The sequence below is a fragment of the Canis lupus genome, chromosome 21, assembly GCF_048164855.1.
Source record: "Canis lupus baileyi chromosome 21, mCanLup2.hap1, whole genome shotgun sequence".
Classification (NCBI taxonomy): Eukaryota; Metazoa; Chordata; class Mammalia; order Carnivora; family Canidae; genus Canis; species Canis lupus.
Window position 1 is genome coordinate 487,842 of NC_132858.1, and position 24,071 is coordinate 511,912.

The 24,071-nt window shown below is 48.7% G+C and overlaps 1 protein-coding gene across 5 annotated transcripts in view; it reads left to right on the forward strand.

Moving 5' to 3' along the window:
* The first annotated feature begins 18,801 nt into the window (after nt 1-18,801).
* Nucleotides 18,802-24,071, forward strand: part of CD6 (CD6 molecule) — a 40,111-nt gene continuing 34,841 nt past the window's right edge. For 2 of the 5 annotated variants that reach the window (XM_072789345.1, XM_072789347.1), the window contains exon 1: nt 18,803-19,164. In XM_072789345.1, the coding sequence (XP_072645446.1) occupies nt 19,104-19,164 (61 nt within the window). In that variant the 5' untranslated portion in view covers nt 18,803-19,103. Of the gene's footprint in view, nt 19,165-24,071 lie in introns of all 5 variants that reach the window. The other 3 variants (XM_072789343.1, XM_072789344.1, XM_072789346.1) reach the window with 2 other exon arrangements.

The following is a 24,071-nucleotide window of genomic DNA, read 5'->3' on the forward strand; positions in this document are numbered from 1 at the left end:
TTCCCTTGGGAGTTCATGATCAGGAAAGTTTGGCACAGCTATTTTTGCATGCCCATGGAACACATTTTCTCATTTTCACCAAGTGGTGCACACAACAGATGTCTCTCATGCCACTTTGTTCACTTCTATTTGATTTATTCCTTTGTCTTTGAACAACCTACAGTACCTACCACCTCTATCATCAGAAGAAAGCCAATAATGATCAGGTCTGTTTCACGTTATTAGGTGGGACATATGGGTATTGCTGAAAGGACAGTTAAAACTCTAATGGAGAATTTCCTCTGCAATTTGGAGATGCAGAGTTCCCTAGTGTGGCCCAAGCCTTCTCTTCCACTTGCTTCCTCTAATATATGCCCAGTCAAACAAGGTTGGCATATCAGGGAAAACAGAGGTGGCCTCGCACACAGCCCCCTGAGTGGGTTCTGGCCTGGTTGGGGAAAAAATCAGGCCTCCAGCAAGGACAGAAAGACTCAAAATCTTTACCCAGGATTTGGATCAATCTGCAGCAGTCAGGCCCCAGGCGCCCTGCTGGCTCGGATCGGCTGCACTGGCTGATCCCACCTCTCTCTCCCAGACCCTGGTCCCAGATTCTGACCCAGCAGGTCTGGGGCAGGAAGAGCCCAGGAGTCTGCATTTCTAAAAAGCAGTGAAGACTAGAGGTCAATTTTCAAGGTGATTCTGTGCCCTGTTATGCCCATCACCCTTTCAACAAAGCACCGCATCTCAAAATCCACTGTTCTCCTTTGTCAAGCTTTACTTTCTATAAGTGCATTGGGGATAAGGTAAGTATTTCTTTTTCCTTTTCCAAAGGTAAAATTATAGTCCATACAGATAGATGCATGCCCTTAGAGATTCTGAGGGGTCCTCCAGGCATTAGAGGGTGAGGACCATGTCCATGCATTGGGGATTTTTGCTGTAGACTTTCAAGCAGAAAATGGAGTAAGTCCCATTATGTGCAGGCACTTCCATTTATTAACGGGATGCAAATGTATATGACAATTGCAGCTCTGAGGGGAAGACCAGGCAGCCCGTTCAGGATATAAATGAGCTCTCCCAAAACGAGCACTTTGTCAAGAATGATGGACGGCCCTTTCTGAAACCAGCAAGTGTGTTAAAAATACAGCTCGTGGGTATGGCTGTCTGCCAGATGATGACAACCCTTCCCGCCCAGATACCTCCATCTGACTGCCCCCCTGAATTCTGCAGCAGCCCCTCACTGCTTTGGTGTACCCACTCCTGTTACCCCCACCCACTCCCCACTGTAGCCAGAGACATTTTTAAGGAACTCAAATCCACCTCTGTCTGTTTCAGTGTTTCCAACCTGTCTTGTGGGTCAGGTTCAGACCCCCTAGGGCAGCCCAGGGCACCTGGGGTACAGTGGATATCAATGAAAGAGTGGAATGAAGGGAGAAGAGAGATTCCAGGGCACCTGGGTGGCTCAGTGGTTGAGCATCTCTTTGGCTCAGGTCGTGATCCCATGGTCCTGAGATTGAGTTCCACATCGGGTTTCCCTGCAAGGAGCCTGCTTCTCCCTCTGCCTGTGTCTCTGCCCCTCTCTCTGTGTCTGTCACGAATAAATAAATAAAATCTTGAAAGAAGCAGCAGAAATAGTAGTAGAAGGGAGAGTCCTAGTAGCAGATTTTGGGGGTCTCCTAGTCTAAAGGAAGGTCAACAGTAGCCTAGGAATGGACAGGAAGCCCTGGGGGAACTGAGTCCCCCATCACCAAAGGAATCCAAATAGGCTAGATGAGTAGATCCTTGGTAAGGACACTGGAAACTGTGTAGGATGCCGAACAGTGGGCATCAGCAGGATGCAATGATTCTTTTTAAAATGCCCCCTTTATGAGGAGAACCCTCTTGCACTGTTGGTGGGAATGTGAACTGGTGCAGCCACTCTGGAAAACTGTGTGGAGGTTCTTCAAAGGGTTAAAAATAGACCTGCCCTACGACCCAGCAATTGCCCTGCTGGGGATTTACCCCAAAGATACAGATGCAATGAAACGTCGGGACACCTGCACCCCGATGTTTCTAGCAGCAATGTCCACAATAGCCAAACTGTGGAGGGAGCCTCGGTGTCCACTGAAAGATGAGTGGATCAAGAAGATGTGGTCTATGTATACAATGGAATATTCCTCAGCCATTAGAAACGACAAATACCCACCATTTGCTTCGACGTGGATGGAACTGGAAGGTAATATGCTGAGTGAAATCAGCCAATCGGAGAAGGACAAACATTCTATGGTCTCATTCATTTGGGGAATATAAAAAATAGTGAAAGCGAATAAAAAGGAAAGGAGAGAAAATGAGTGAAAATATCAGAGAGGGTGACAGAACATGAGAGACACCTAACTCTGGGAAATGAACCAGGGGTGGTGGAAAGGGAGGTGGGTGGGGGGTTGGGGTGACTGGGTCTGGGCACTGAGGGGGGCACTTGGCGGGATGAGCACTGGGTGTTATGCTATGTGTTGGCAAATAAACTGTCCCCTCTATGATGGTGAATACATACAATTAAAGAACCTTTGAAAAACAGAGGCGGTAAGGGAGAAGTACAATGAGTCCAGGGCCTGATCATACCATTGTTACCATTTTTTCTGGTTTCCCCTTTTAGCTGACTCCTAGTCTTTTCATATGACTTTAATCATACTCTGCAGTTCTGCCTCGCTTTTGCTCGGCAACACCATATGTGGTTGTTTTAATCATATTACTTATTACTTAAAGTTATGGTCTAATATCCCATTGAGTACAGCTATCAAAATATAGCCTTGTTGGGGATCCCTGGGTGGCGCAGCGGTTTGGCGCCTGCCTTTGGCCCAGGGCACGATCCTGGAGACCCGGGATCGAGTCCCACGTCGGGGTCCCGGTGCATGGAGCCTGCTTCTCCCTCTGCCTATATCTCTGCCTCTCTCTCTCTCTCTCTCTCTCTCTCTCTGACTATCATAAATAAATAAAAATTACAAAAAAATATAGCCTTGTTGTTAGGCATTCACTCATTCATTTGGTAAATATTTACTGCATTCGTCCTATGTGCCCCGTGCTGTGCAAAGGCATACAGAGAAAGGTTCAGAAGTCCAGATATTTGCCCAAGTGCTCCTGGCTAGTGAGTGGCAGAGCTGGGATCTGAGAAAGGGATTGAGAGGGGACCCCACCTCTCACACTGCTGGTTGGAAGAGGCTTGCTCCTTCCCTGGCCCCCAGATCCCCACGACGCAGACAGGGCTTGCTGTGGTGAGGCCTGAAGTCTAGTTGCCCTTCGTCTCCTTGACCTGCTCTCTCCTGACCTTGGACAGGTGGATTAACACCCTGAAACCTTAGCGTTCTCGTGTGTAAGGTGGACCTGAGACTAGCGCCCACCTCCTGGGTGGTGAAGAGGATGAAAGGGGTTAGCACGGGGGCGCCCACAGGCCCGGAGAGCCCGAGCAGGCCTCACCCTGCAGCCGTCGCGTGGCCCTTGGAGTCAAGGCCCCTCTGGTCTCCAACGCGGGGACCCGGCGCGGACAGGGGAAGCGGCTCGTGTGAGGTGGCGCCTGGCTCCGTCCCGGGGTCCTCGCTGGGCGCCTCCCCTGGTCAGCCCCGAGGCGCAGGCGGCAGGTTGCTCGGGATGGAGCTGGGGGCCGGAGCCCCGGAGCCGCAGCAGGGGGGGCGCGCAGTAGGGGCGCGGGGCGGCGTCGGGGAGGCGGTGGCGGTGGCGGCAGCAGGCCCAGGCGCCCAGGGGGACGAGCCCGGCCCAGGTAGGGCACCGGGTCGGCCGAGACACCGATGGAGGAAGGCGGCGCCCCCAGGGTCTCCACCAGCAGCACCGCGGCCGCCCGCGCCCCGACCTCAGGGGCTACCCAGCCTCGCCCTCCGCATCCCTGTCCTGTCCCCTCCCCTCCACCCACGCCTGACTCTCCTCCTCCTCTCGACCTCCCTGCCCACCCTCCTTCACCCTCTTCTCTGCCCCTTGCCCCCCTTTCCGTTGCTCTCCCCGGTTGCCCTGACCCCTGGCCTGCACCCTGCGGAGGGGGACCTCCCACCCGCTCCTCTGCTGCACCTCTGCCTCCTCTCCTCCCTGGGCCCCTCGGCCTCTCCCTCCGGCTCAGCCTCGTCCAGCTTTCTGCTTCTTGAGAAATTCTGGGCTCTCCTGCTTCCCCTTCCTGCGGCCACTCTGGGTCACATGGTGCCGTGGGGGGCTTAGGAGAACCGAAAGCCTGGGTCACAGGGTCTGCGCCTGCCCAGCTTTCTGAAAACCTCCCTCCTTCCCCAGCCTATTCCTCCTGTCCCCACCTCTGGAGCCTGGAGGAAGAGTTTCCATCTTTCATTTCCTTCCCGGATCCCACTTTGGCTGCATCCTCTTCCGATCACAATCCAAAGCCACTGTGACACAACTGGAAACACCATTTGTATTTTTTGGTTTCCCCCTCTTCCCCATCCTCGCCCACTTGACTGATGCAGAGACTGAGGCCCAGAGGACCTGTAGGAGGGGGCGGCAGGACGGCTGTTCCAGATCACTGAACTGGGGTTGAACCACCGCTGGGGCTCCTGGGTGACAGGGGAAGCTCTCCAAATGCAATTCAGATTGTGTAAGTGCTACTGGGGGGAAGGAAGCAGGGACACCTTCGGGAAGCATGGGGTACCATAGAAGGCCCACAAGTGAGTTGAGATTTGGACAGCCTGGATCTCAGACTAACCCAAACCAGGCCTCAACACCCCCTCCTCCAAGCCCTGCAGTGCACTTGGATGAAGAGCTGGCCCTCACTCAACCTAGAAGCCCAGTGAGTTCTGACCCCTGCCTTCTTCCAACCTCATGACGGTCCCCAACCACTCAAGTCCAGCCCCGGGGACCTTCTTTCTGCTCCCCTGACTGCTGAGTTCTGACCTCTGCCAGAACTGCTCTTCTTCCAGAACCCTGCAAGGCTGGTTTCTTCTCTTTATTCAGATTTCAGCTGAAATGTCCCCTCTTCATAGAGACCTTCCTGGTGGTCCTAGGTAGCTGCCTGCTGGATTCCCAGCCCCCATCCTCGGTCACACTGTCTTGTGTTCATATCTTCAGAGCACATACTATTTGTCTAATTGCTGGTTCATTGTTTTCTCCAATAGAAGTTCCACTGGGCCAAGAACTTTGTCCTTTTTTTTCTTTTTTTTAAGAATTAATTTTTTTAAAGAGCAATTTTAGGTTTACAACCAAATTGAGAGGGAGGTACAGAGATTCTCATATGCCCCCTGCCCTTAATGTGCACAGCCTTCCCCATTATTAACATCACCCACCAGAATGGTACATTTTTAACCAGGAATGAACTGATACTGACCCATGATAATCACCCAAAGTCTATAGTTTACCTTAGGGCTCACTCTTGGTGTACATTCTATGGACAAATGTATGAGGACATGTGCCCATCGTTATAATATCACATAGAGTATTGTCACTGCCTTAAACATCCTCTGTGCTGCATTTATTTATGTGCCCACTCCCTACCCCCACCACTCCCACCCCCCACTCTCCAGCAACCACTGAATTTGCTGTCTCCATCTTTGCCTTTTCCAGAATGTCATAGAGCTGGAATCATGCACTGGGTATAGCCTTTTCAGATTGACTTCTTCTTAAATACACATTTAAGATTCCTCCATGGCTTTTCATGGCCCCATACCTCATTTCTTTTGAATAACTGTCTGAACGGATGGACCACAATGTATCCATCCATTCACCTACTGAAGAACTGTAGATGTCCCTCAAAATTAGGTTCTTAAATTTAGTATCAGGTGAGAAACACAAGCTGTGATGGATGAGGCAAGCCCATGTAGGGTAAGGTATAATATGGGGTGGTGAAGAGAAAGCAGAGCTCCCCGCCCTGGATTCTGTGTCAGCCACTTCAGTCAAGAACAGATGCTTTGGATGACGTGGGCAGAGACTGGGGTCTCCTAGCCTCTCCCTCATGCTAAGATTAAGCTGCCTTTGCCTCTTCTTGGAGGAAGCTCAGGATCATCAGGGCATGATGATGAAGTGCATGTCACATCAGACTCAGCTCTGTTCTCTCTTGGCAAGATCACCAGTGTGGTGGATGTGATGAACGCCATCCCAGAGGGCTGAGTTTTGCAGATGAGAGCACTGGTCTGCTGCCAGCGACCTTCAGTGACCTTGCCGGAGGACAAAGGGAAAGTGACTTCATTGAAACAATGTAGTCAACAGACGAAAAACAGAGAGAAAGGCATCAAAGAAGAGACAAATTAAGTTGCTTCCTTTCTGTCTAGTCTCCATTCCCGAGATGCATGGGGGCCAGGAACTTGGGTGGGGTGCTAGGGAAGGTCCTGGGATCTGCTTACCTAGGGAGACCACTGGGGAAAACTGCCTTTTACAGATAGCGGGAGTGGCATTCTGAACATAGACGTGACTGTCCCCCAAACACGAGTTAAGTTTGATTGCCCACATTTAAGGGAGCTGGAGAGCAGTTTCAGTACTGAGGAGACCCAGAGCAGGTGGCCTGTGACCATGACCCATAAACAGAAGCAGTTTGATCCAGAGAGAATTTGGCCACCTGATGTGCAGTTTTTGTTCTTGCTTTCATTATTGTTTTTTGACTTAAAACATTTTTAGGGCGCCTGGGTGCCAGGACTGAGCCCCACATCGGGCTCCCATCCCAGCTCAGCGGGGAGCCTGCCTCTTCCTTTCCTTCTGTCCCTGCCCCCACCCTGCCGCTTGTGTGCTCTTGTTCCCTGTCTCTCTCTCTCTCTCTCTTTTAAATAAATAAAATCTTTTAATAAATTACTTAGCTTATGGGGCATCTGGGTGGCTCAGTCCGTTAAGTGTCTGACTCTTGATTTTGGCTCAGATCATGACCTCAGAGGCGTGGGATCGAGTCCCATGTGAGGCTCTGCGCTCAGCAGGGAATCCGCTTTAGATTCTCTCTCCCTTTCTCTCTACCCCTCTCCACTGCTCGCTCGCTCTAAATAAATAAATAAATATTTTAAAAAATTACTTATCTCCTTGAACATTCAGAAATATGAAAATCTAGATTTCTTGCTACTCTTGAAGTTGGGGAAGGGGTGTGGCAGGGGGTCTGTGAAATCTGGGCCAACATGCTGACATGGAGCTGCCTCTTGAGCCTCACCCCCAGCAGCTCCCTCTCCATGCCCCCTGCCTCTATGCCGCCCCTCAGCCACTGTCAGCTTCCAGTCCTATCTCTGGAAGTTGGCATGTGCTGCACCCCGCTAGAGCCTAGAACCTCCCATCACTAACGAATCCTGTTCCCTCAGGACTTGACCGAGATGTCGCCTCTTCCAAGAAGTCTCCTGTAGTTTCTCAAGTTCAGGTTAGCCCTTAGAGGCACCTGCAGGGACTCATGTCATAAATGCCTGCTTTACTTGCCTGTTTATCCCATTAGACTAGAGACTTTCTGAGGACGGGGTTGTGTCTTCATCTCTGTTCCAGGCACATAGGAGGATGAACTCCAGGGCTGGACAACTGAGCAAAGGCCTTGTCTTGACTTCTCAAGAGCTGTGTGATCTTCATTAAGTTACTTAACCTCATTGGTACTTTATCTGAATAGTAGAGAATGAAAAATACTTACCCTGTATGCTTTTTTTGTATCAAAACAAGATAACCCAGCCTGGTGGTTGGCATATGTAAGAGCTCAGGAAACGTCTGCACCTTAAGTAACTAACAAATAAATAAACGTTGATATTGCTCACTGTGCGTTGGAGGCTGTGCAAGTGGCTGAGGATACAGCAATAAGCACAATGGACACAAATCTGGGCCCTTGTGGAGGTGACGTTCCAGTACTTGGGCAATAGTTGAGCAAAAGAAGAGAAGGGAATAAAACAGAACAGACGAGAACACGTCACATTTATTGTCACATATAATAAAGGCTAAAATGAAAAACCAAGTTGAAACGAGATACAGAGATGACAGTGAAGGCTTTTTATTATTATTTTTTTAATTTTTATTTATTTATGATAGTCACAGAGAGAGAGAGAGAGAGAGAGGCAGAGACACAGGCAGAGGGAGAAGCAGGCTCCATGCACTGGGAGCCCGACGTGGGATTCGATCCCGGGTCTCCAGGATCGTGCCCCGGGCCAAAGGCAGGTGCTAAACCGCTGAGCCACCCAGGGTTCCCAGTGAAGGCTTTTTAGATAGAGCATGATATAATCATAATTTACTATAAATCAGAGTTTCTCAACCTTGGCACTATTGACGCTTCAGACCAGATGCTTCTTTGTTGCGAGGGCTGTCCTGTGCATCATAGGGTAGCTAGCAGCATCCCTGGCCTCTGTTCACAAGATACTACTAGCTGTACTCCTTTCCCTATGTTGTAACAATCAAAATGTGATCAGACATTACCAAATGTCCCCTGCAGGCAGAAAACTGCTGTTAGACAAATGTTTGCTGGGGAAGGGTATAGTGGGCTGCATGGTAACCCCCAAAAAGATACATCCATATCCTAATCCCTGGAACCTACGATTGTTACCTGATATGATAAGAGATGCCATTAAATTAAGGGTCATGAGAGGAGGTGCTTATCCTGGATTATCCTGGTGGCCTTAATGCCATAGACAAGTGTTCTCATAAGAGCAAGGCAGAGGGCAAGGACAAATGCCACATAGAAGGGAAGACAGAAGTGGAGAGCAGATGATGTGGCTGCAAATGAAGAAGTGCCAAGGAACTGGGGTCTCCATGAGACATGAGGGTGGGGGTAAAGGACAGGCTTTGTGAGGGCCTCTGCAGGAAGTGTGTCCCTCCTGACATCTTGATGTCAGGCTTCTGGCCTTGTGGATTGTGGGAGAATACATTTCTGTCATCTGTCACCAGATTTGTTAACAGCAGCCACAGGAAACTAATCGGAAAGATCTTACCTCATCAGTGAGTGTGTTTCAACATCGAATGTTCTAATGCAAGATTCAAATTGCCACAGGAGAATTTGTGAAAGTGGTCACTGATGTCAGATGAGTGAGATTTCTCTGCACTTTTCACCCAAAGCTGAAAAGTTAGTCAGAAACTTTGGCCAGTGGACTCCAGACACCAAAAGATGTCCACAGGACAGTGGATAGATGTAAATGTCAGGCCCTCTCCATGGCACGCTCGGCCACACGTGGAAAGGGCCAAGATGACATGGCTCAGTCGTAGTAGGACAAAACAAACAAACAAACAAACAAAAACAACAAGAAACCTTGGGGATTTTATTAACAGATTCGGGATGAGTCAACATTGTTTGGGTCACCTGAGGCCACAATAGAACAGTGGTTGTCAAGGTGATGGGATTATACTGATTTGTTTTCTTTTCCTAAATTCCCAGAGTTGCTCTAATGCGGTTCTAAGGCAAAGTTACACTAAGATCAAATTTGGTATCGAGGGTATCCTTCTGCTCAACTTCAGGCTGATTTTAATAGACCATTGGGTCCAGCGGGTAGCAATCCGAGGGGTGGAAAGGCCTTGAAATCCTACCCGTGGGAGAGAAGAGACAACTGGGCAGCACATCCCTATTGCCAAATGTCCACAGGGCTGCCCCCTGAAGAGGGCTTTATTTGTTTGTTTGTTTGCTTTTTAAGATTGATTTATTTACTTGAGAGAGAGGGAGCAGAGGGGTGGGGCAGAGGGAGAGGGAGAGATTCTCAAGCAGACTCTGCACTAAGTGTGGAGCCTGATGTGGGGGCTCAATCCCAAAACCCTGAGACCAGGACCTGAGCCAACACCAGGAGACAGACCTCAACTGACTGTACCACCCAGGCTCCCCTTGAAGAAGGATTATATGTCTCAGGCAATGCTTCAGAGAAGAGCTCGGATTTCAGGGTGTTCGAGGTTTCAGCTCTTGAGTCCCTCAGCCCTTCCCTGTGAAGCAGGGGTTTTCAAAGGTCCATGGGTGCCCTGTGGGTCTCCAAGACCATTTCTGTGATCTAGGAGGTCAAAACTATTTTCATACTAAATGAAGACATCATGTGCCTTTTTACTGACATAGTTTGCTGGTACAAAAGCCATGATGAGTCAATCTGCAGGGACATGAAATTGTCCTAGAAGCCACTGCATTCTTCCACCCTCTGCTCAGAGTATAAGCAGGGAAAAAATTGTGAGTTTTACCTAAGAATGTTCTCAATGAAACAGTTAAAATCATTAACATTATTAGATCACAATTAGACGCACAATTTTTTAGTATTCTTTTTTTTTTTTAATTTTTATTAATGAGAGACACAGAGAGAGAGAGAGGCAGAGACACAGGCAGAGGGAGAAGCAGGCTCCATGCAGGGAGCCCGACATGGGACTCGATCCCGGGTTTCCAGAATCAAGCCCTGGGCTGAAGGCAGCGCTAAACCGCTGAGCCACCCAGGCTGCCCAATTTTTTAGTATTCTTTAAAAAAATTGTTTTTAAAGATTTTATTTATTTATTTGACAGAGAGAGAAAGAGAGAGAGCACGAGCAGGGTAAGGGCAGGTAGAGGGAGAAGCAGACTCCTCGCCAAGCAGGGAGACTGATGTGAGGCTTGATCCCGAGACCCTAAGATCATGACCTGAGCGGAAGCCAGACGCCCAACCAAACAAGCCACGCAGGCACCCCTAATTTTTTAGTATTCTATGTATGTGATAGGATGAAAATAGCATAGCACTCTTTCGCGGAGTCCCACCACGCCACGGTCACCACCAGGCTGCGTCATTGGGATTTTTTTCATGGAACACCGTCTTTACTTGAAAACTATGGTTATTCAGACTGGAGAATTTGGCAGAAAAAGTTTTGAAACCAAGCAAAGGAAACCTGTCGTTTCAAAGGAAACACATGACAGTATTTGCTGCCAGTGATGAAATTGGAGCTTTTAAGTGAAAATTTTAAGTTTAGAAAGACTCTTATCTGTCACCATGCTCTTGACAGCTTCCAAGGACTTAAGGTTTCCTGATGATATCACAGATGATATTAGAGAATGTGATTTTTTGATACCATATAATGAAATATATCAACATTTGGGAGATCTGCATAATTTTTGTGAGCCAGTATGTTCCAGAATGACCGATATATGTTAATACAGAACCATGCACGGATAAAAGATCTATTCAAAGTGCAAGATAGGCCAGTGGATTTTAATTTAACAGTTAATTAAAGTTCATTGATAAAGTTTCAGATCTCACACTGCAACTGACCTTTAGAAAACATCACTTGTCAAATTTTGTTGCAGTATCAGAGAAGAATATCTAAAATTATCTAAAAAGGGTAAAAAGAAAAAATCTCCTCCTTTTTCCAATTGGTTATTATGATGACAGATTTTTGTCCATAGACTTTGACCAAAACAACACATCTCAACAGATTAAATGAAGCTGATAAGAGAACCCAAGTGTCTTCTATAAAATCAGACTTTAAAGAGATTTGAAAACATGTAAAACCATGCTACTTTTCCCAATAATCTTTTGGTTAGGAATATATACTAACTTTTCATCAAAAATGTTATTTACAATGACATATTATAAATTCACTGTTGTTATTTTTAAATGAATTAAATAAATGTTTAAAATGTGTCATTTTTGGGCGGCCAAGGTGGCTCCACGGTTTAGCACCACCATGTCCCGGGTCGGGTTCCCTTGGCATGGAGCCTGCTTCTCCCTCCTCCTGTGTCTCTGCCTCTCTCTCTCTCTCTCTCTCTCTCATGAATAAATAAATACAATCTTAAAAAAAAATGTGTCGGGATCCCTGGGTGGCGCAGCGGTTTGGCGCCTGCCTTTGGCCCAGGGCGTGATCCTGGAGACCCAGGATCGAATCCCACATCAGGCTCCCGGTGCATGGGGCCTGCTTCTCCCTCTGCCTATGTCTCTGCCTCTCTCTCTCTCTCTCTGTGACTATCATTAAAAAAAAAAAAAAAAAAAAAAAATGTGTCAACTTAATTTCTAATATGGTAAGTATCAATAGGTACAACCCACGTAAACGAAAGTTCTTTGGGTCTTGATAATTTTTAAGAATATAAAGGAGGCTTGAGACCAACGAGGTTGAGAACTGCTGCTCTCTGTGTGCTAAAAGGAGGGACACACGCCCCACAAAGATTTAGGTGGATGCCATGTTGGAGAAGATTTTAGGTATCCAAAGGTCTAGAGCATGCCAGGATACTGCCTCTATGGCAAAGAGCAAGACTTTGAACCTTGCATCCCCTCCCACCAAGAACAGGGCACAGTACACAGTAGATCTGTTTAGAATTTGGAGCATAGACTATCCTTAGCAATTCTGTTCTGACCCATTTTTCATGTGACTTGAGGGGCTGCCAGTTCTGAGTGGAGCCCAGAGCAAGAGAAGGCTCTATGGCAGTTCTAGGCATGATGCAGACCGCTGTGCTAACCTGATCATAAGACCTGCGAAGTCCAATCATGCCAAAGATGCCAAGACGAATAAGGATGCTATGTGGGGGGTGCCTGGGGGAGGCTCAATTAGTTAAACCTTTGCCTTTGGCTCTGTCCTAATCTCAGGGTATTGGAATTGAGCCCTGCATCAGGCTTCCTGCTCAGTGGGAAGCCTGCTTCTCCGTCTCCCTCTGCCCCTCCTCCTGTTCATACTCTCTCTCTCTCTCAAATGAATAAATAAAAAATCTTTAAAAAAAAAATGAGGATGCTGTGTGGAGTATCTGGAAGGCTCTAAAGGGGGAAAAGCAAAGCCCTGGAGTAAATCTATGACTCCTATAGCAAAGAACCACTTGTCATTTGAAAACCATCTCCTGCTGGCTACATGGAGACTTGTGCCTGATGATGGGTCACCAAAGACTGGGTGACCTAAGAGCTAGTCCTAAGCTGGGTGTTGCATACACCAGGTTGTAAGGGATTCACTGTACACAATAGCTTCAGGCTCAAACAGGTCCAGAAGGTGCAAAGAAATAAGAACAGGGGATGCCTGGGTTTAGTGTCTGCCTTCGGCCCAGTGTGATCGCACGGTCCCGGGATCAAGTCCCACGTCGGGCTCCCTGCATGAAGTCTGCTTCTCCCTCTGCCTGTGTCTCTGCCTCTCTCTCAGTCTGTGTCTCTCATGAACAAAGAAAGAAAGAAAGAAAGAAAGAACAGATGACCCTGACCTCTGTTGTGTTCATGTTTCTCTCTAAACTCGTTCATACTCTGGCTTCCATGGAGCTGCCATTGACGGAGGAGGAAAACTCAAGTCTGGTTTCCATCAACAAGGGCATAGGCAGTTACTAACTAGAAATAGAAGCCCTCCTGTGGGGGCCGAGATGTGAAAGTACCTCTGGTCATCTGCTGCCTGCAGAAGGAAAAGTGGCTGAAGGCAGGGTTAACCATGAGCCCCTGGTGGGGTGGGGAGGAGCTGGGGATGGGTCTGGGGGAGTGGACACCAAGCATGCAATGCTCTGTGTCTTATGTTAATGCCCAGTAGAGAAGGTGTACCCACAGGAGGCTCCAGCAATCCAGTGGACAGGATGCCTTTGCGTGTGGCTGTTAGCTAGCTTCTCCCCCCTAGCCACAGCAGCACTGGTGCAGTGGGGGGCAGGAATGGAGGCGTCCCTGGAGTGGACAGGTCTGAGAACCATCTCGTAAGTCTGACATCAGGCACTACTTGCTGTAGTAGGACCAACCCAATGGTGCACCCTTTTACTGACTGTCCTTCTTCTCCTTTGTCACCCCCCTGTATTCCACTCTGTCCTCTAGGATCACGTTCCCTAATAACCCATCTGCAAGCAAGGCTTTTCTGAGAGGTGCAGGCCGAGCCTCAATTTTTTTTTTAATTTTTATTTATTTATGATAGTCACACAGAGAGAGAGAGAGGCAGAGACACAGGCAGAGGGAGAAGCAGGCTCCATGCACCGGGAGCCCGACGTGGGATTCGATCCCGGGTCTCCAGGATTTCGCCCTGGGCCAAAGGCAGGTGCCAAACTGCTGCGCCACCCAGGGATCCCTGAGCCTCAATTTATAAGGATGACCGCTCCCTGGCTCTCCCAGTACCCAGGACTCAGCTTCCCTCCTTTTCTCCATATAATTTACTTATTGGCTATGTCTATTATTTGTGATGTGACTCTCCCACTAAGAGCAGCAATATTTATCTGTTTTGTTCAGTGTTGTGTCCCCAGCCCCTAAAACATGAGACATCTGTGTTAAATGAGTGACCAAGTGATGAGGGTTAATATATGTACATTTAGGTGTGGATGTTTAGACTGTGATACAAAACGCTGGGCCTCAGGAAAGACAAGGAGCTGGCTGTGGCTGCTCTGGAACTTGTTTCAGGCCTCCCGAGACAGGAGTGGGCTGGATCGAGCTGGGGGCAGGGCTGGTCCGAGATTCAGAGCCCCATAGAGCCAGAGCCTTCCCGCTAGAGATGCCGTGTTTCAGCCAAAGAATCCATGCTTCCACAAGCCCCCCAGGGTCCCCCAACCTTCAAAAGGCTGAACTGCCTATGGTTAAGAACTCAGGGCCTTGGAGTAGACAGCCCCAAGTTCAGAGCCTAGCTCTACTCCACATCTTAGCTGTGGGGTCTTGAGCAAACTGCCTCTCTAACCTGTTTCCTGATCTGCATGAGAGTGTGAGGGACAGTACCTGTTTCGTTGTGATGCTGTGAAAATCAGAACAGATCCCCTGTGAAGCATGGGGCAGAATAGGATGCACTCGCTAGGTGTCCGTCTGCATGATGCTTTCCTCTGTGCCACATGACAGAGGATGCAGTCCTAGGGCTTCCCTCCCTTCTGTCTAAAGAGGCCCTCAATGATGTTGCATGTTCCACTTTGCTGGGCCAAGGTCAGGAGAGAGACAGAGTCTGGATGAAAGATGCCTGGGCTCTCCACAGCATGGAGGAGCACGAAGTGTCCTTGCAAATCGAGTTCAAAAGGGCTTGGCTCTGGAGCACCTGATGACTCAAGTCAGTAGAGCATGTGACTCTGGATCTTGGGGTTGTAAGTTCAAGCCTTATGTTGGGCATAGAGTTTACTTTAAAAAGAGAGAGAGAGAGATCTTTAGAAAAAAAAGATCCTGGCTCCAAGAGTTATACATAAAAATCAGCTCATTAAGGGGCACCTAAGTGGCTCAGTCAGTTAAGCATCTGACTCTTGATTTTGGCTCAGATCATGACCTCAGGGTTATGATATTGAGCCCTGAGCTGGGCTCCACACTGGGCATGGAGCCTGCTTAAGATTCTCTCTCTCCTTTTCCCTCTTCCCCTTGCCACCACTCCCCTCAAAAAAAAAAAAAAAAAAAAAAAAGGAAAGAAAAGAAAAAGGAGCTCATTGAGCTAGATACTCAGCTCAGTGTAACTTCCAGCTTCCTATTCAGAGCTTCATGTTCGTGAAACATAGTGACTGAGGTGTGTCACATCCATTACCAGGGACACTCCCCCATGCTGTCCTGCCTCAACTTTACCTGTGCCCTCTGCCAGGAAATCTACCAACATTCTGTTTGTCCTTCATTTCTTTCTTTAAAAAAAAAAAAAGATTTTATTTATTCATGGGAGACACAGAAAGAGAGAGAGGCAGAGACACAGGCAGAGGGAGAAGCAGGCTCCATGCAGGGAGCCCGATGTGGGACTCGATCCCGGGACCCAGGGGTCACGACCTGAGCCAAAGTCAGGCGTTCAACCTCTGTCCTTCATTTCTTTTCCTTTCCTGTCCTGCCTCCTCATGGCTTTCTGTCAGGCTCTTCAACTCATTCCATTTGATTATTGTACTGGTTTATCATGCACATTTAATTGAACAAAGTCAAAAGCTAGTCAATATTTTATGCTTCTGACAAATAGACCTTCCCAACTCTGCTCACTCCTTATTAATTCATGTCATTTTCTTCTGGTTCCTTATGTTTATCTTGTTTTTTTTCTAACCCACCACTTAGATATTATTGTAATCGTCGTGTACCATCAATGCTTATTTAATTCACCTCCATGTTGACGAATTTCTTTGCTCACCATTCCTATTTGAATGGTGGGATTTCCTTCTGGGATTATTCTCCTTGTTCCTGAAGAATATCCTTTAAAATTTCCTTAGGTGAGGCTCTGTCAGTTGTAAATGCTCTCAATTTTTATCTGAAAATTATTCTGTTCCACCTCATTCTTTTTTTTCGAGTCTATAACAAAATCATTCTCGTTTTTTTTTTTTAATTGAGGCATGATTGATATGCATCATATTAGTTTCAGGTGTACAAGGTGATGATGCACCCCGTGAAATGATCACCGCAATAAGCTAATCACCATTCACCACTATAAAAAGTTACAAAAAATTTTTTAATTTTCCTTTCCAAGATCCACCCTCCTGGCAACCTTCAAATCTGCACCACAATACCACGGACTGTTGTGGTCGCCCTGTTGTGCACCACATCCATATCACCTGCCATTTCACAACTGGAGTCTACACCTCTCAAGCCCCTTCATTCATTGTGCCCATCCACCCTCAACTGCCCTCCCCACCCCCAGCAGCCACTACCCTGTTCTCCAGATCCATGAGTTTGGTTTGGTTTGGTTTGGTTTTTAGATTCCACATAGAAGTATCTGTCTTTCTCTGTCTGACTTCTTTCACTTAGCTTAACACCCTCTAGGTCCATCCATGTCGTTGCAAATGGCAAGCTTGAACAGGCCGATAACCAGGGAGGAGATTGAAGCAGCCATCAGAAACCTCCCAAAACACAAAAGGGCCAGATGGCTTCCCTTCAGAGAGAATTTTTGCATTTGTTTCTGCCAAGTGCCCCAGGAACTACTATCTGCTCTAAATCCTCCTGCTCTTTGTTTATTTGTTTGTGGTGGTGTTTCTGCCTCACAGGTCCTGTGAATTCCCTCTCAGCCCCAGTTGCCGGTGGCCTTGAGGTTAGGAGCATTCAGGATTGGCATTTCCTTTTTTTTCCACTCAGAGTCAATGCTGAGCCAAGCACATTCTCTGTCCGAGCCCTTGGAGAGGTTTTTCTTCCCTAGTTCATTCACTGTGAGTCTTGGTTTTCATTGTTTTGCTTTAGGGGGTAGGTTTCTGATTTTGCTTTCCATTTGCTCAGGCGCTAGGTTTTGTCCCATTAAACTGAACTTCTTGGCCACCTGGGATCAGCAGGTACCTCAGGGGAACATTCGCTTCTGCTCCCAATGATCTTCTCTCTTTTTTTTTTTATTCGAGAGAGAGAGAGAGCGAGTGAGAGAGAGAGAGAGAGAGAGAGAGACAGCACAAGTAGGGTGGAGGGGTAGAGGGAGAAGCAGACTCCCTGTTGAGCAGGAGCTGGACATGGGGCTCCATCCCAGGACCCCAGGATCACAACCTGAGCAGAAGGCAGACGCTCAGCCACTGAGCCACCCAGATGCTCCTCAGCTTTGCATTTCTAAAGATATTTATAAATGTTTTTATCCCCCTACCCCTTTTTTGGTGTTTTGTATCAGGAGAACTTTCAGCATCTGCTGCTTACCATATTGTCAGAAATAGAAGTCTAGCCCTCCCCTCCAGCCCATTCAGATGTGTTTCTCTCGGGATGTTGCCCAGCAGTAGGACACCTCTCCTTGTGTCCATCGTACCCTGGCCTGTGCTTTGGTCACCTGGGTTTGAGACCCCCATGCTCCTTGAGGGCAGGGATATGGTTTCCCACCTTCATCTCCCACCTAGCCCATTCCAGAGTTTCCCACACCAAAGTCTCCCTAAGTGTCAGTTGAATGGAAGTGAACCCAGGGGATGAAGGCCCCCTCTTCACCGCCTGTGCTACCGGGGCCTTCCACCAGGGGGCAGCCACAGTCCGGTCCAGCTCCCAGGTCGAGGCAGGGTTCCTGGGGGAGGGGGCCTGGCTCTCTGTGGCTCCCAAACCTGCAACCGATGCCCCCTTGGATGGGGACCCAGTGGAGAAATGCTCTCCACTCCACAGATGGGGGAATGAAGGCAAACAGAGAGAAAGGAAGCATCAGGCCAGAGCTACGGTCACACGACAAAGGGCCAGGATGGAGCCAGTTTCCTCTGGACTCCATTTCTCCGAGGATTCTGCTTAAACCACCAAAGTACGTTCTCTGCTCCTTCAGTCACTCAACAGCATTTATTCTGCATCTACCTTGCGCCCCACAGGGAGTGCAGCGGTGAATGAAACACAGCAGGTCCCTGGGGCTCCTGGGGGCTCAGTCGGGGGAGCATCCAACTCTTGGTTTTAGCTCAGGTCATGATCTTGGGGTCATGAGACTGAGCCCTAACTCGGGCTCCACGCTTGGTGCAGAGTCTGCTGGGGATTCTCTCTCCCCCTCCCTTTGCCCTTTCCCTGACTCAAGCTCTCCCTCTCTCTCTAAAATAAATAAATCAAATCTTTAAAAAAAAAAAACCCACTCTAAATCCCTGTCCCCTTCCCACAGCATCCACTGCAGACAAGCTGAACAACTCAGAGTTTCCCAAGCAGCCCTGGCCCTTGGGACTGGGAATAGCCCTCTTGCTGTTCCTGCTGACCCTTCCGGAGGCCTTCCCCCTCTCTGCCTGTTGAAACCCTGCTTGTCCTTCCTGGGCCAGATCCCATGCCTCTCTCTCCCTGAGGAATAGACACCCAGCCCAGTGCCCACAGGTGGGGGGCGGGTACTGGAGCCACCTGCACCATCGCAGAGGACACCTCCACCCTGTAAGGAGACGGGGTGCACACCATGTCTCAGACCCTTCTTCACTTGATTCTCTGAGAAGAATCTGAAGCAAGTGCAAGACCACACCCTCCTTCTTCCCAGCCATAAACACACCCAAGGACAAAGTAAGTCTTGGGATTTTATCCCAGAAGACCTGGATTCTGTGGCCTGGGACAGGCTGTGGGTCAGGCATCCATTCTTCCCACATGTGTTGGTTGAACATCGACTATATATCAGGTCTCCAGAAAGAAAGCATGCGCTCACTTCCCTTTTCCTTAGGAGACACTTAGAGGAAGTGTGTGTGTGTGTGTGTGTGTGTGTGTGTGTGTGTGTGTTTCTGTGACTCCTGGGGTTCAGCCAGGCTGGGTGGGCTCACAGCAGAGGCAGCCAGGCTCTCCCTCTCAGCCCCTGTGATACCAGCCTGGCTTCCTGGAGACCAAAACCACAAGTAGAGCACAGAAGAGAGACACTCACAGGCTGGGTTTGGTCGCATGCGTGCAAAGGAGCACTCTCTTGCAGAGAGAAGGTTATAAGCGGGAGCAGCTAAGGTCCGAGCAGGTTCGAGGAACGCACAGCAGCCACATCCACCTGCCGGCCCCAGGATGGTTCTTCCCTCTGGCAGGCACACGTAGCAGTCAGAGATGGCACCAGACATGTGGCTCTTCTCTGCGACTGTTGGATTGCTCACGGCAGCCCTCTCAGGTAAGGCCTCTTTCCCCACCTCTCACCACTCGTGCTGGAGGACCTGGCTCCTGGCCTCTTGATCCTCTTTCTGGTCATTTTCTCACTCATCTTTCTAGAACCTTTTACCCAAGACTGTCCCAGGGAGGCCAGAGCCGGGACCTGGAGAGGGTCCAGGAACCCCCTTTGGAGGGGTCGGGGCTGTGCCTGGATGGTGCTAGAAGACTCCCAGGCATGAAAGGATGTGGGCAGCATGCCTGGTGTCCCCTGAGCCGCCTCCCAGGGTCTGAGGAGGGTGACTCCTCCTACCATAGGTTCAGGAACTCCCTCATCCCTATTTCTTGGCAACTCTCAGTAAGGAGTAGTTTGCCTTCCAGAAAGGTGAGACCACGGATGATTGTATTCTCAACCTCAAAACTGAGGCTCTGGACTCACCAGGCTTCTACCGCTCATGGTAGAACTGTCCAGAAACAGAACTTGGGGAAGGAACGGGAGATGAGGATAGCTGGTCTCTCTGGGGCAGCCAGTAAGGGTAGTTTATGGCACAAATGAATGGGAAAGCTCTTCCTCCCCCATCCTGAGCTCTCCCTGAGTGCCAAAGCACTTCGAAATCCAGGCTGGGGCGTCAGGTAGCCAGAAAGTTGGGGGCTAGCCATGCCCATCAGATGCTGTTGGCCTCTGCTGCATGTAGTGTCCTAACTGGCAGAAACTGGGCAGGGGTCCATCATGCCTCTGTTGGGACCTCATGTTTCGGGGGAGGAGGAGATGCATGGAAACAGAACTCTAGGCCAGGGAGTCTGAGCCCACCTGGCAGTAGGGATCCCAAGTGCTTTCACTTTGCTTTCAGAAGGAGACCTAGGGAGGCCCCATCAGGAGAGGCATCCAAGCCCACTAGGAGAACTGGGGAGTTATTTGGGGATGGGGGCAGCTCTTTTCTCCCTCTCTATGTAGAGGTACGTGTTCCTGACCTCACATTGGTTCAGGGAAAGCTGTTTAGCTCTGGGAGCGGGAAAGTGTGTGCCTTTGGCTCCATGTGGGTGACTTGGCTTCTCTTGCTCTACCAGGAGCATCTGGAGATCAGCCACCTTCTGCCTCTGAGCTAAGACAGATGGTCAGAGAAGGAAGTCCCTCCTTCCCCATTTTTTTTTTAAATTATTTATTTATTTATTTATTTATTTATTTATTTTTATTTTTTATTTATTTATGATAGTCACAGAGAGAGAGAGAGAGGGAGAGAGAGAGAGGCAGAGACATAGGCAGAGGGAGAAGCAGGCTCCATGCACCGGGAGCCCGACGTGGGATTCGATCCAGGGTCTCCAGGATCGCGCCCTGGGCCAAAGGCAAGCGCCAAACCGCTGCGCCACCCAGGGATCCCCCTCCTTCCCCATTTCTATCACGCCACCCTCCATCCTTTCCCATGACATCCAACCATTGGCCTCGGCTCAGAATGAAGTCTGGGACCAGGAGGTTGGCTGGGCAACCCCAGGACCCCAAGGGATCTGGCTCTGAGTGGCTCCTGACAGCAAGTGGTCCTCAGGGCCCCAGCAAGAGCTCAGGAGGAGGGTGAGATGAAGGGGCTCCCGGAGCCAAGGTCCCTAACTCGAGTCCTTTTGCCCCCTCCCAACACCCCTCACTGGCCCACTCCACTCCACTCCCAGTACAGATATTTACTTAATGTTTCTAAAGCTGCATTTATACTCAATGGCCTCACTTGTTACTAATACAAGTTTAGTTTTGAAAGGAAACTTTATGTCACTATCATAAGGGGAAAACCGATATCATGTGTCATAAATAAAAGATGAAGGTATGCATAAAGATAAATGGGGATGGAAACCAATTTCAGTTCCGTGCCAGCAAAAAGTTAAAAGAAATGCAAAAGCCCTTGAGCCTGAAGCCTACACTTGTGCTCTCTGTGGAAGGGGAGATGGCGGGGGGTGGGGGGGTGGGGGGGGAGAGGGCAGTGATAAAGACACCCCAGCCCCCAATTGGCATTTTCTTCTTGACTTTCCAGGAGGACTGATTGGACTTCGAGCAGGGAATAGTTTCCCTGCCATGAAATCTTTTTAAATTTATTTATTTATTTATTCATTCATTCATTCATTCATTCATGAGAGAGGCCGAGGCAGAGGGAGAAGCAGGCTCCTTGCAGGGAGCCCCGTGAGGGCCTGGATCCCAGGACTCTAGGATCATGACCTGGCTCAATCACTGAGCCACCCAGGCATCCCTGCCATGAGATATAGAAGCTGTAAATGCTGCTTCCTTAACGCCTCCGTAGGCTCCCCAGTGCTGTGTGTCCTACTGCCGAGGGCTGTGGCTGGCAGGACGGGCATTGCAGGCAGAAGGAAACCGTGCGACAAAGCCCAAGAGTGGGTGGGAGAGGCTAGAGCTAGCCGAGGCGGGGACGCCGTTCCCCGTGGCCTGCCCAAGCAGTTCTTCCCTCCCCCAGCAGAAGCCAAACCCCAGCACAACTGAGCCTGAGGCAGCGCCATAGACTCAGATCTACTTGTGAGGTTCTCCTTGGGGAACTCAGTGTGTGGGGCAGATCAGGTTGGGAAGAGGAAGTAAAGATGTCCAAGGAGAGAAAGAAAAACAGCAAACAGGGAATTAGGGGAGCTCGGCGAATGAGGCCCGGGAGGGAGATCTAGGGCCTTCACTCCGAGAGAAGCCCTGGCAGGGGTATCAGGCTATGCTCTGGGACCACAGGCGGGTGGAGGTTGGCCCCCTGAGGCCCTGGCAGGCCTGGCCATGGCTCTCTGGGGTTCGGCAGGTCTCCCCTAACCTGCTCTCCTTTGCAGTCCCAGCGCCAGGCTCCATCCTGGGCCTCAGGCAGCTATTCCTCTGGGCTCTTCTCTCCTTGGGCCTGGGTGTGTGCTGTTGAATGAGCACTTTCTAATTCTGCTCATGCTCCCTGGAGGCCTGGGTCCAGGACCAGTTTGTCCACCTACCCTCCAGTTTTGTGCCTCAGTTTCCTAATCAGCCAACTGGGGAGAAAGAGGCAGAGAGAATGAATTTGAAGCCCCCAACTGGGGAGGATTGGGTGGGGTCAGGAGATTGGGGTATTGCTTGGGCTCAGCCTCTAACTCACCATGCATTCTCCTCTGATCTGGTTTTGCGCCAGTGAAACAGGTGCTTTGGGCAGAAAATCCCTAAAGCCTCAGTCAGCTCTGACATTCTGTGTGTGAAGTAGTAACAAATAACCAGGCCTTTCCGCCAAGGGCTGTGCTGAGGTTGGTGCCCTCTATTCTATCGGGACCAAGGTCAGGGAGGGCCTTGGGGGCTGCCGTACTCAAAAGGCCATTTGTGACTACTTAAAAAAAATTTGTCTTAAAAAGAAATTTTTAAAAATCTGATTTTTTTCCTTCACTAGTAAATTCAGTATCCCAAATTCATTTTATTTATAAATCCAGTAATTTTTAACAGTGACTTTCAGGAAGCCTTTGGTGAATATTTCATCAAATCAGGTCAAATGGAGTAAGCTTCCTTAAATAATAAATGCCACTCACGAATGCAGCTAATTAAGTGCCCTTAGATCTGTGAGGTCCCATACAGCATTCACCAGAATATGCATTTGAAACATGGTAATCTGAGTGGAGAAGTGTTGGAAAGGTAACATCTAGAACAGATCTTGCAGATGTGTTCAAAAAAAGAACATAAGGTACCTCATTAATAACCCGTTTATGAATTATGTGTTGAAATGATATTTTGCATAGGTTGAGTTAAATGCATTTTATAATTACAATTAGGTTTATCTATTCTTTTTTTTTATTTTTTTTATTTTTTTATTTTTTTTTTATCTATTCTTTTTTAACTTGTAAAATATGTGGCCAGTAGAAAATTGTAAATGACATATGTGCCTTGCTTTATGTTTCTATCGGATAGCGCTGCCTTAGATCATCTAAGCTGCATCTACAAATTTAATGAATTGATTCTCTTATAAATGCTTCAAATACCTCTAAGGAACAGACCATTTCAGGGGATTTCAGAGGATACTTTCCGATCTAAAAACTGACTTTTAAAGTGAATATTAAGTTCTCTTAAGTTTACAGACACTGCCACATTCTCTTAAATTTTTAACTTAAAATTTTAACTGAAGTCAATTACTCGGTCACACACATTAGAAATACTAACAGCCAAGTGTTGTTAAACACCACACATATGGGACTTCATGCACCAACACACGGCAATCGATCCAGCTGACACTTAGCATAGATGTAGAGTTACTATGGGTTTTCCTGTTCTGCCGCGATCTTTATTTTTAAAATTCTAATCTGTGTGTCTGGGCTTCAAAGCCACTTACCGAGGAGGAAAGGATCGTCCCATAGCAGGTAACTTGGATTATCCCCAGCAGATGGGAGTGTCTCTGTCTTAATGGACTGAAATGAGGTCAGCTTTTTTAATGTTCTGCTGAAATGTAAGCTGTGACCCTCCTGTGCGGCTGATGGGTGTGCAGTGTGCTCTTCGGTAGCCTCTGCCCTGTGCTTGGGCTCATCCCTCAACCCACGACCTCTGGACCCAGTTTTATGAACCTGATTCTCAGTGTCTGCCCCAGAACCCAGAGGGCTTCACCACTTGATTGCATCAAACGAAACAAATGTGAGCGATTCTCTTCTTTCCCTTCACTTCTTTCTCTGCTGGCAGGACCGCCACTGACAGTCGGATAAATAATATATGACCCGCATTCGTGTCTTTCTCCAGGCTTAGGCTGGCTCTCTGGTCACAGGTCAATGGCTGGTGGGGGCATTCACTTGGCATTCACCACAGTGGTGATGGGGGATGAGGAAGCTCTTAGGGTAGTGTGAGTTATTACAGACGGATCTAGAATGAGTAAGAAACCTTGTCCACACTCACTCATTCGGTCTGTGTTTATCAAGGCCCACTCTGAGTCAGCCTCCCTGTCTGAAAAGAAAGCTCAGGAATTAAAGTGTTAA